The following is a 12484-nucleotide window of genomic DNA, read 5'->3' on the forward strand; positions in this document are numbered from 1 at the left end:
TTTTTTAAAACATCAAAACCTCAAATGAATACCTGCAAGTTTTTCTTTCGTTTTTTTTTTTTTTTATGAATGAATTTGAGGATGAGGATTTGAGCAGGTTATGAGAACAGCTTCCTCTCTGACCTTTACGGAGTTACGCCCGTGGACTTTTCATGCAATACTTTCCACCAGGAAAGTACTGAGGAGGGGTATGGAGAGGAGGGGCGACGGGGGGTGAATGGAAAGACAAGGGCAAAGCAGGGGGAGAAAAATGAAATCAAATAATAAGAAGAAGAAGAGCGGAGGAGGAGATGGAGAGAAGATGTAGGAGGACGGAAGTGGTTTTGATTGGGTCCCTCCAGAGATTCTTTTGTTTGGATTGTTCCGCGTTTCACTTCGTTCCCTCTCTCTCTCCATCTTCCTCCCTCCTCGCAGACATCTGAGGTAGATTACAACAGAGACCCCGGGTCACATTTAGGACTTAAACCAGGAACATATGGCGCCGAGAGCGCGTTTTGAAACGTCCAGTTCAGTGCGGTGGGATTCCCCCCAGTCAGGTCCCCAAGTGGTGCTGGTCAGATTTATTTTCTTGTCCATTGTCTCTTGCTGGGATATCAAAGAACTATTGTTTGTTCATCAGCAAGAGTACAGCAGGTTACTTACAGGTCCTGGATAAGGGGGCCCTGCCTCTCCCCCCCCCCCACACACACACATATCCTTTATTTGTTCTGATATATAACTGGGGCCTCATCCTGATCAGTGCTTCCACACTCGAATAAAAACTCGCGTTTTAAGAGTGCGTGTGGTTTTTGTACGGCTTGTTTTATTCAAGCCTCGACAAGACCCGTTTTAATGCCCGCCGGGCACCTCGCTTTCTGGCTGCACAGCACGGCCCGGCTTTAATCCGAACCTCATGGAGAAAGCAGCCCACCGTGCGTAAAGCTCACGTCCACATGGCGGCAAATTGAGAGGATGCGGGGACGCGACGGCGTGGCAATGACTTCAGCCGGGACAACAACATCTGTAAAAGTGTCATTTGACTTTATTAGCATCGGTTTCACTCAGTTGAAGAGAGAGAAGAAAAAAAAGAAAAAAGAAATCAACTTTTGTCTTTGGAACGTTGGAAGAAATCAAACAAGCAAAAAAAAGCTATATATATATATATATATATATATATATATATATATATATATATATATATATATATATATATATATATATATATATAGATATATATAAACACACACACATAATAATAATAATGGCATCAAAATAGTTTGGACGAGAGAACAAAAATTGAGGAGTAAGGCTCAAATATTTTTGGATGCAGGGCATTTTCCTCTTTTTCTGCCCTATTGTTAACACATTAAAAAAATGGAACAAAAATGTATTTACAGTTCATTTATTTACATTAAGGCATTTTTTGCTGGGGGTAAAAACAAACAAACAAAAAAACAACACAGTGAATTTGTTATATCCCAGCTTCTACACAATTAAATAAATAGAGAGATTTCCCTTGTTAGATTACAGTGCTATATTATCTTAAAGCTACCTGCAGTGAATGAACAAGTACAGTTATAAAGGCCGAATCACACAATCAAACTCACACCTGGGTGTATATTAGAGGACAGATTCTCTTCTTAAGCTCATGTTCTGTAAATACAGTAATCCATCAAGACCATACATCTATAAACAAAAGCTACCACATTTTTATTTCATTAAAAAAGGTCCCGTTTTGTTTTTATTAGTTAGTAAAAAAAAAAAAAAGTAAAGAAAGAAGGTACAGTAGGTCTTAATGGATCACGGAGTTATGGTTAACAAGACTGTCGACTGCTGGAGTGGAACAAAAACAGAGATTCACCGAGAAATCAACTCTGAAGGCCGATTTTCTGCTTGATCGTCAGGTCAGAAACTCAAAAATATTCTCCCCCTCAGTGAACGCACAGCATGTAGGCAAAAAACAGGCTGCACTGACAGCAGCACCTTTCAGTGTGGCGACAGCAACTGTGAACAGCAACATCGAGCTGCGAGAGAGAGAGAGACTTTCTGGGCTTCGACCTCAGTCTGCCGTGCTTCGGTTCTGGTTTTGAGATGCCGGGAAAAGCAGCAGTGTTGGTGGAGCAAAGTTTTACAAAACAGATGGATAAACTCTGACCGGTGCATCGCTGAGCAAAACTGCTGTCAGGGTAATAATGGCGGCAAGAGGAAGACATTTATCTAAATGGATCTATGTGTAAAATATTCAAGTTCTTTAGCTTCAAAAATGTAGCAAATCTGTCCTCTAACAGAGCATGTGTCCAAATTTGAAGGCCTGATGGAGCCCTGTTGCTAGTTATCTGCCTACAGATTAAAAAAAAAAAAAAAGGCTAAAACCTCCTTGGAGAAAGAGACAGACTGTCACTTTAGTACCATCTTTAGTGTTCAGAGCTGAGCTGTTATATTACAATGGAGATGATCAGCTTTAGGATATTAAAGTTTCTCGTTTCCCTCTCCCTGTACTGAGTTCAGAGAATTTATTATTATTTTTTGACAGAACAGGAACCAAAAACAGCACCATGTGTGTTTAAAAGAACCGCCCACACTAATCACTCTGGCAGAACAGGAACACATTAACCACAGAAGGAGGCACTTCATAGGGTGTTGATGACGAAGATTAGACTTTGGTTAAAACGCAAAAATGAAAAATAAAAAGTTGGATGGCACAATCTGCACAGAAACAACATTTCTGAAGATGCTTAATTCAAACTTGTGCATAAATACAGCTGCTTCTGTTTTAACAGAGTCAGGTCTGCTTACATTTCTCCGGCTGGACATCCATCAAAAGCCTGTCCTAAATAATTGATCGCCTAATGGCTGCTCTTTACAATCCACCCATGTCCCCATGTTACTCAGCCATCTGCACATTTCCTCTCTATAAAATGAAAAACAATTCAGTCTTGCCATCTCTACCTTCCTCTCATGTTTTTTTTTCTTCTTCTTCTATGCTTCATCTTCTTTGTCTCAGGAGAATAAATGCTTTCAATTTTTAATATCCGGACAGCGGTGACTGGCGTGGCATGTCCAGTTGTGATAATGAACGTTTTGTTGTTGCATGAGATGCACGATAAGTTCTAGTGCAAACCGAAGGATTTGGTTAAAAAAGAATTAAATAAAATAAAACCTGGATATTCCAGCTATTTAAACAAACATACCAATGAGTAAACAAAAGTTTTTCTTGAATTAAGAAGTTCTACATTACAACAAAGACAGACAATGGGTTTTATTTTTTTCTTTCCAGTCACACAAAGTCCAAATGGACCGGAAAACGTGAAGGAGCTACCATTTTCTTTACGCTATGGAGCTTTTTTTTTTTTTTTTTTTTTTTTTTTTTGTTATTGTTCTTGTCCAAAGACATTTTTTATCATACCTTGTGACGGTACTAAACCAAAGATTTTCTTGGCCACCGTTTTCTTCCTTAGCTATCAAACAATTGTATTGATCGATGGCAGCACCGGGGTGGCGTGGGGTGGGGTATGGGGGGGCTGGGATGCCAGCAAAGCTGCTTGGCATCGCGCAGCCGCTTAACACTGTAGCTGTCGGACACGAGCCGAGTGCTTTGCGTGAGATTTCGGGACGAGGGCTCGCACGGCACGACCGTGGCACGCGTGCAAAACGTGGCTAGTTCTGGTGCCTCTTCATGTGCAGTGCGAGGTGGTCGGACCTGGAGAAGGAGCGGGAGCAGACGGTGCACTGGAAGGGCTTGGCTCCCGTGTGTTTCCGGTAGTGGCGCGTGAGCTCGTCGGAACGAGCGAAGCGCCAGTCGCAGCTGTCCCACGTGCACCTGTACGGCTTCTCACCTGCAACGAAGGAGAAGGGGGGAGTCTTGGTGAGTTCATACGACAGCAGGGTGGAGCTGAACGCCTTTACATTTTCACAAACTGTCCGAGTGACGGGACGCACATACTAATGACGGCGATACACTTTCTGTGAAAACAAGTTAAATCCTTCGAGTGATTCACAGTCTGGTGCAGAAACTGGGAAAACAGGCTTCGCTGAAAATTCCAGTTGTCTGACAGGATATACAGTCATAACACTGTCACTCAGAGGCATTTATCAAGCACTCCAACACCAGCACTGTGCAAGTTTCCCACAGATAGGCTACTCCTCTGTATTGTCTACCACTACTTCTGGCATGTCTTTGATGGGTTCAGGCTGTTTGTCACTTCTTCATTCCACGCCTCTGGCTGCAGGCGCTTTGCAGAAACCTTATGCGGCCTCAACTTTTACCCAACCGCTTGCTTCAGTCTCATTGGTCCAAACATCTTTAAGGGTTTGTTCGCCTAGCTTACAAGAAATGCACATGCTCCTTTGTAAACATTTGCACATTTGTTATTGTTTTTGTTAATCTTGACTCAGAAAGTATAAAATGACATCAATTCTAAAAATGTGCTGCAAGTTCCTTGACAGTACCTCTGAATCCATTGGGAAATAGAAAGAATTACCAGATTGACCCAATTTATGCACCACAGCATTGTTTCCTAACCAAAGATTTCAAAATAACTCAGATTTTTTTAAAAAACAAAAACGCATTGCTCGATTATTTTGTAGAGCAAATGTCTAGTTTGGAAAATTCGCTGATTGCCATCTCTGGCCAACTGATTGGTGCATTCCTAATTATTTTTTGATGAAACCAATGTTATTTAACATTTAACAACACAACTCTCTGTTTTGCCTCATGCTAACATTCTAGCATAGAAAGAAAGTGGAAAAGAATTGACCAGAAGAGTCAGGTATGACAAAGGAAACAAATATAGTGTACAGATGTCATTGATATTTCTGTAGCCAGACCAACTGAAATGCTGAAAGTGAAGCACAGAGATGGGAGTGCCATGATAAGGACCTGCATGACGGCAGATGATATTCATAGATGGTGTACTAAATGCCTGTGCACGCCGTAAAAACGTAGCCCTAAACACCTGAACTGTGTAAATCTAAAACCAAACTATAATTTTTTTTTTTTTTTTTTTTACAAAAGATTTCCATACAAATATCAGTTTCACCAAGCATGTCGCTGGGTGTGAGTTCAGTATATAGAAGAAGAAAAAAAACAAGAATGCAAATGGCTGATAGAAATGAAAAGTTTTTGTGGAAAGATTTGCATCTCTTCAGAAGTCTGCACAGCATTCTAACCTTTAGGTTAAAGGTGTGTGTACGTGTGTGTGGGTGTGAGTACGTGTGTGTGTGTGTGTGTGTGTGTGGAGGCGGGCTTAAGAAGGTTTAAATCTCATCAATATAAACTTTCCTTCCTCAACTGTTAAGTGTTTTCGGGTTGCATCAAACTCTCCGAACAAGCACAACAGGCTGCGAAGTGTTGCTCAAACCACAGCAATTAAGCTGCAACATGATGAATCACGACGCCGGCACAGTAAAGAAACGCACCATCGACGCGCACCTGAACACGGACAACGCAAGCAAGAGAGTCGATGAAAGAACAAGCTGGACACACTTTCACACACAAATACAGACCGACACACTCACAATCAGGGTAATGGATGTTGATGGAGATTAGAGTGGGAACTCCCACCGGGACCCAAACGCATTAGGAATCATCTCATACAGATTACTGACAGGTGCGTGAGGAAGTGTGTGTGTGTGTGTGTGTGTGTGTGTGTGTGTGTGTGTGTGTGTGTGTGTGTGTGTGTGTGTGTGTGTGTGTGTGTGTGTGTGTGTGTGTGTGTGCACTGAAGCATCTGAATCAGAGATGTAGAATGAGTAATAGACAAAGATAGAAATAAAGTGTTGGGGGAAGGGGATTTCACAAAGGGTTGAAGGTGGAAGGCATCCAAAACAAAAAACAAACAAAAAAACTAGACAGAAGGATGATTGGTTGAATTAAAGGAACAGAAAGAGGGAAAAAAAAGGCTGTGGAGAACAGGGAGGATATATAGCTGGAGCTGTACAACCGTTTACGTGTTGTTCTCTCATCTTGTGGCCTGTAATAACTGAAATAACCACAATCAGCCTGCAGCATGAATGATCTAATTGTCGTGTCATGTTCCTAATACTGAAATGCACTTCATGCACGCACACACACACACACACACAGCCGTTTTGCACAAATCATCCGGATTAATGAGTGGAACTGTTTCTGGGTGAAACAGAGAAAGAGAGAGAGAGAAAGAGAGAGAGAGAGAGAGAGAGAAGGAAAGAGACAGAAAGAGAGAGAGAGATTTTTGTGTGTACTTCCAGATGAGTGAGGAATGCCCAGATATCAACAGAAGCTTTGTTTTGTCAGCTGGAGCGAGGTGGGGCCCAACACCTAAGCACTTGTTTGTTGACTCTTCTCGTCCAGGAAAACCAAACGGTTTGAAACTAAACGTGCAAGGAGGAAATGGCTTGAGGAAAACACAGAGTCGGAAGGGGGATCAGAGATAATGGGAAAGTGCATGCGACGAGGATTATTTGAGGAGGGAAATTTAAAACAGGAAGGGCTAAATAGTTTTTTGCATTTGGGCGACAAAAGTTTGTGCGTAGTAAAAACTACTCTTGATCCACTGCATTTACTCTCACTAACAAATATGAACTGATACAAATAAACAAAACAAAAAAATCAAAGCCGGGTAAGAAGGTATGGATTTCCATTGAACAATTTCACAAAAAATAACAAAAAAGGCAAAACAATAATTAGATAAAACAATCCTGATAATTCTGCTCTGTTCATTTGGGCCAATGACATCAGAGGCACAAAAATTTAATAGATCTGTGTCATTCCATCTCTCATCGGTTTTGGTCTGGATAACTGTGAAGGCCGTGTGACACGCACAATGACAGATCACCAATCCCGATCAAACCAAAAATAACTAAATGACCTTCTGCTAGTAGATTTTTTTTTGCTTTTTTTTACTGGATTCATCTGATCCCAATTTTTTTTTACAATAGGACATAAATAAAAGCAAATTACTTAAATTCATTGGCAACGGGCAACTAAACATCCACCAAGTGATGGCAGAAATCTTAAGCTGTCTTCAGATTTCTAACTGGTGTTAATGTGTTTTTACTCCTGTTGCAAATCTTCCACCTGACTGGTTTACATGCAGAACCCCCACAAAGTAATAAACCTATTATACACTACTTGTAATCCATACTCTGGAAAATCCAGTATAGTCAGCATAAAATATACATTTTTGATCTCATATTGCTTTATTTTGTCATTTAATTTCTAAAAATAAATGGTTAAGATGCTAATCTAGAAGCATAAATATCAAATAAATGACTGACACAGAAGTATGAAAATCATTGATTTATAACCACCACCGACTTGGGTTGAAATAGACATTTTAATGAGACAAATCAAAAATAAAAAGTCCACCTAATTATAATTTCAAGCAAAATCTCCTTATTTTAAATAAAATTCGGAACGCAATCTTTTTAAAAATTTTAGTTTGGACATTTAAACATTTTTAGAATGTAAAAGTAGTTGTTTTCTCACATCCCTTGTGGACAGAAATGCTGTTGATGGTATTTGCTGTTCTGCAGGTGCATGAATGATGGATGGGTTTAACTAAGACTGAGTAGATAAATCTGTCTGTTGATAGTTTTTGGCAGAAAAATACTTCATACCGACCAGACCTTGTTTGCTTTTTTGTTTTAAAAATAAGGTGGCTCTATATGATCGCCGAAGATCTTTTAAACCAAAATCTGTCCATTCCAGTCAGCAGGAAACTGAAACAAATCACTTTAGTGTGTTTTATTGTTGCCAGATTTCCTGAAGTGCTCTCATATATGGCTTAAATGTTTTCCCCGCAGCCACACAAAGTGCAATGAATGGGATATTGACAACACTGGCATGAAACATTTTCAAAACAAATCTGTTTGTTTTACACCTTTGCGTGATGTCATCAGAGGCAGGCACGTTTTTATCTTGAATAAAATAACGATTTACAACAAAATACCTCTATAGGTATTTTTTGCTTTACAAATAGTTTGACAAGTAGCTTTAATAGCAGCAATAAAAGCAACACCGGCCTTGAGAAGGTGCATTTTATCTGATCTGGTGACGTGAATCTGAGAAAGATGGTACCACACGCCCAGCCCCCCAATCACATACTGCCAGAGTCATCCGCCCTGTCCCCTGGCAGAAGTGTGGCACTTCCACCTGTTTTGATGGAATAGTATATTGTGGGGGGGGGGTGAGGATGTGGAATGAGGATATGCTTACAAACACATGACGAGAAGACGGGGGTCTGCCTAGCAACACGGTGCCAGCGCAGACACTTGAAACCCGAGCGCAGCGGCCCGAAAAGCGCATCGATCAGAGGAGCGCCTTACCCGTGTGAGTCCTGAGGTGGGCTTTCAGATGGGACGACTTGGTGTAGACCTTCTTGCAGCCTGGAGCACAGAGATGGAGATAAACAAAAGCAGACAGCTTAGACCAAATAATCTGCTTGTGTCAGATATGCATTTACCCAATAAACCGAGCTGCGGTATGCAAGAAATTTGAACTAATGAAGACCAGAAGCTGTGTGGAATGAAGCACAGTAAATGCTGTGGAAATCCTCAACAGAGTATCATGGCTCTTTGTTCAAACTCAGTCTATGTGGGGATGTAGCTCGTCCCAATAAGCAAAATAATCAGTGAAAAATAATATTTAGAAACGTCCTGCCCTGCTGTGTTTGCACTGTACAAGAGTACGACTAACAGATACTTATGTGAGAGGTGGATTCGTGGAAATGATGGATGCGTGTCATCTCACTTTTAAAGAAACGTGTACGAACAAGCTACACAGAAATCCTCCATCCTCCCCCCCCTCTTCCCCTCTCTCCTTTACCTGCTGCCACAGGCTAGTTAACATTTCATGTTCTACAAGTTGCTGCACATCGTACAGCCTGAATGTGTGTGGCTGTTTGTCAGGCAGTTTAAGAAAATACTTTAACCTGAGCAAGCTATCTCAAGCACGCATGCAAATGTGTGAGTGCGTGTGTAGGGGAAAAAAAAGATCAAATGGCTGCAGGAAAACATCTGTGTAATTAAAACAACCACATAAGCGCAGGTTCATGCCACAATCATTCCAGCGATGATTTAGGCTCAACAGTCAGGGTTTCTGGGCTGTGTGGTGACACAATCGTTTAGGTTGCGATAATAAATGCAAAGTGGTTTTCTGAGCTTATGGTCAGAGAAAATGCACTGACAGCTGATTTACATGTCAGCGAAGCTGCTGCAGTTGTAAGCAGAGTGCAAGGAAGGCATGGTGAGCCCAGAGGTCTGGGACAGAAGTTTCAAAAACAACGTGTAATTTCAAAAAAATGCAGGGGAGTCTTAAAACGAATCTGGTTGTCATGATGTTGACCTTTCCGACTGGCCAGTCGTCAGCCCGGCCTGACCACAGCACCGGGAAAATACAATACAGCCGGGAAACAATCAGCGCGCGTGCACGCACACACGCGCGCACTCACACACAATGTGGAGGGCGTGCTGCTCTCCTGACCTGACCTGGGTAATCACAGTGGTGGATCCGGCGTTTCTCCAAGTCCGGGTTGTTCCTCCGGTTGTATCGGACGGTCCCGGAGTTCTGCGTCGTGGTCTGGGCTGCAGGGCCCTGGGGGAGGCCCGGAGACGGGCCTTGGACTGGAGTGGGCAGGGCGAAGGCGGCGGGTCCGGGCCCGGGTCCGAGCCCCGGCGTGGTCCCTGCCAACTTGGAAGCGATGGTGGCGGCGTACGAAGGAGGAGGGGACAGGGTGTGGAGCAGCTCCTTCTGCCTGTCGGGGCTGCCCGGCTCGGAGCTGGGCGGGGAGGGAGGCAGGTAGGGCACCTGCTGCTGCAGGTAATGGGAGTGCACCTGAGCATTACGATGCGCGTAGACCCTGCGGTAGTCCGCCTTGGTGCCCTGCTCTTGCTGGGAAGAAGCCGAAGCTACTGGTAAATCATGGAAAGGTGCATGGACACTGGAATTGTGCTGCATCTGCTGCTGTTGGGTCTCCATGCCATCCATGTGGTGATGATCCAAGCCGGCGTTCAGGAGCTGGAAGAGCGAGCCGCTGCCGTCGTGGTGGATGCCCTGCTGCTCGAACTGCGACGGCATTTCCTGTTTGATGAACACCTCTCCCCCCGACTGGGTGAAAACGCTCGTGAAGTCCGGTAACCCTGTTAGCGACATGTTTATGGCTGAGGTTTCCAAGGCCGCGTTGCCGGGCTCGTGCCCGGAAGTGCCGCAGCCGCTCGCGGGCGTACCGTGCGGGCAGTGGGGCTGCAGGTGCGGGCCGAAGCACGACGAGGCAGCTTCCGTTTTAATTTGGGCCAGGCCGGTGCGGCCCTGGGCCTGAGGGGGCCGCACCTGCTCACACGAGCCCATCCTCAGGTAGGCCACGTCGGGGAGGTAAAGGTTCATGTTGAGGGTGTAGGGAGCCCCGGCGTGGTCTCCGCTAAAGAACTGCTCCGCCGCCGACGTGTTGTCTGTGTGCGACTTCTGCTGGCCGTCAGCCTGGGGCGGAAAGGCGGGAGGGGAGAGATACCTGTCCATCTCACACTTCACCTGTTGGAGGAAACAAACCAAGCGCTTAGAAACAAATTCGAGCGCAAAGCTTCCACTCAACTATTCTGAGACAGAAGTTTGGGAGGAACAGTCACTGCTGAAGCATTTATCAAGTAGCCATCAATTTGCAGCCGCAACATTCCCTCGCTGCCTGCAAAGCTGACTCAAACACCTAGTTGTTTCCAGCAGTGAAGGATACAAGCATGTTTTGACTTTTGGTTCGTCGCGGCTGTCCATTCACAGGTCAGTCTAGTTCAGGTGAAAAGCGCCACCTGGATTCCGTGAAAGTTACTTAAACCTGACAGCAGAGGATGAAACAAGAGGGAACGAGGGGGAGGAAGGAAGGGAACCACCCATGTCTCCCTGTCCGCTGCAGCGGCAGCAGCGGTAGCAGCAGCAGCAGCCTGGGGATGGGCTGCTATTTGAGGCTCCACAACCTACCAGCTGTTCCACACACTTCTCTCCTCTGCTGCACAAGTTTCCTCCTAACTGGGGACAGAGCCGGCCGGGACATTTCTGTCCGAGTCAGTTGTCGTCACTGTGGTATGATGGTGTGAGTGGACACCAAAGGGAGACCAACAGCTGGTGACCAACTGGCTGCCTGGCATAGACAAACACGCGCTGAAGGCGACTTCAGGCGGAGCTGCCGGGTCGCTTACCGCGGCCCGACGCGGAGTAAAAATAATAAAGTGATGACTACAATCAAGACACCGGAGCCCGGCTCCATTTCCAGGCCAGGAGCGGAGAAACAAAATCTGGGTTCGCTGTTCCCCATCTGCCACGCCCATTCAAAGAAACCCATAACATGTGAAGTTGCTCTCGATTCCCTTACCTGCGTGTAGTCATTGTGCCCTGCCTTGTCCGCTTCCGAGATTTTACAGTCCAGGCCGAACAGCGCCGAGTCCTCCAGAGAGAAGGCGGCGGGCAGCGTCGCTTTCTGCAGCGGGTAGAACGGGTCCTCCTGCGCGCCGCTCATAGTCAGTGCTGCGGCCATGAAGCTCCGACGCAGGCAGCCCGGATGATCGCTCGTCCTGTTCTGCAGAGGAGGAGGAGGATGCTGCCGCCGCCGCTACAGCGCAGTGGGGAAGGAGCGCAGCCGGACGAGTCGCAGAGCGTGTGGCGGAGTAATTAATGTGTGCCTGTCGGCAACATCTCCTTCCACTTGTTCCATCCCTCCGGCCCGCAGACAGTTTTCTATCTCTGCGTAGGGCGGAGCGGCCCAGTGTAAATACGGAGCCTGCGCCGCCCATGGAAGCCTTGATTATTCATTCACCGGCCACCGCCCTTCGCTCCATCTAAATAAGCTCACAGAGGCGTCCTGGAACGTGCTGGGCCGGCCGGCCAGCCGGAACTGTGGAGAACATTTCATTTTTTTTCGCGACAGCAGAAAATACGCTCCACGTCTCTCAATTTTGTTTGCACACCCTGAACTGATCATCATTTTTAATTGTGAACGCTTTTTAAAAAAAAATGTACATTTCTCTTTCATCCTGCTTTAACAAGCTTGATATTATTTAAAAGTAGATATGTTTCAATTCCACTAACAGAAAGAAACTAATGCTCACACTAAAACTGATTGATACAATTCATACATGTTGTCCCCAGACACTAAGTCACAGCCAGTGGAAACCCAAGATTCACATGGAAGTTAACCCTAACCCTGAGTCCAAGACGTTATCTTACATAAGACCAATAGAAAATTATTATTTTTGAAAACATAAAGTTATGTCCGGCATAATCGTTGAAAACTGCTGACTTGACAGTTGTGAACTAAGCAGTAAAATGTATTTATTAAAGAAGCTGGTCATTCATAAAGTGATGCATTTGAACATATTTGTGGAAAGTTGAGTGGAAGCAAAAAAACTGCACAAGAAACACGGAAAACTGCATCCCAGGGAAAGATTATAAAGGAAAGCCAATTCAAGATTTTTCCATTTAAGATTATTTCCTGTTTCTCAAATGTAAGTAAATACTGACAGTTAAGAGTAGACCTATGTC

General features: G+C 44.6%; 1 protein-coding gene across 1 annotated transcript; it reads right to left on the reverse strand.

The window, feature by feature from the left end:
• Window positions 1–1225: 1225 nt before the first annotated feature.
• Window positions 1226–12099, reverse strand: LOC129359865 (Krueppel-like factor 5). The gene is given in 5 exon segments (XM_055029797.1): window positions 1226–3815; window positions 8287–8346; window positions 9448–10486; window positions 11319–11529; window positions 11531–12099. Coding segments are annotated over 5 exon segments (1695 nt in total). The 5' UTR covers window positions 11737–12099; the 3' UTR covers window positions 1226–3636.
• Between the last annotated feature and the right edge of the window lie 385 nt (window positions 12100–12484).

The sequence above is a fragment of the Poeciliopsis prolifica genome, unplaced genomic scaffold (assembly GCF_027474105.1).
Source record: "Poeciliopsis prolifica strain line A6 unplaced genomic scaffold, Auburn_PproV2 SCAFFOLD005, whole genome shotgun sequence".
In the NCBI taxonomy this organism is placed as follows: Eukaryota; Metazoa; Chordata; class Actinopteri; order Cyprinodontiformes; family Poeciliidae; genus Poeciliopsis; species Poeciliopsis prolifica.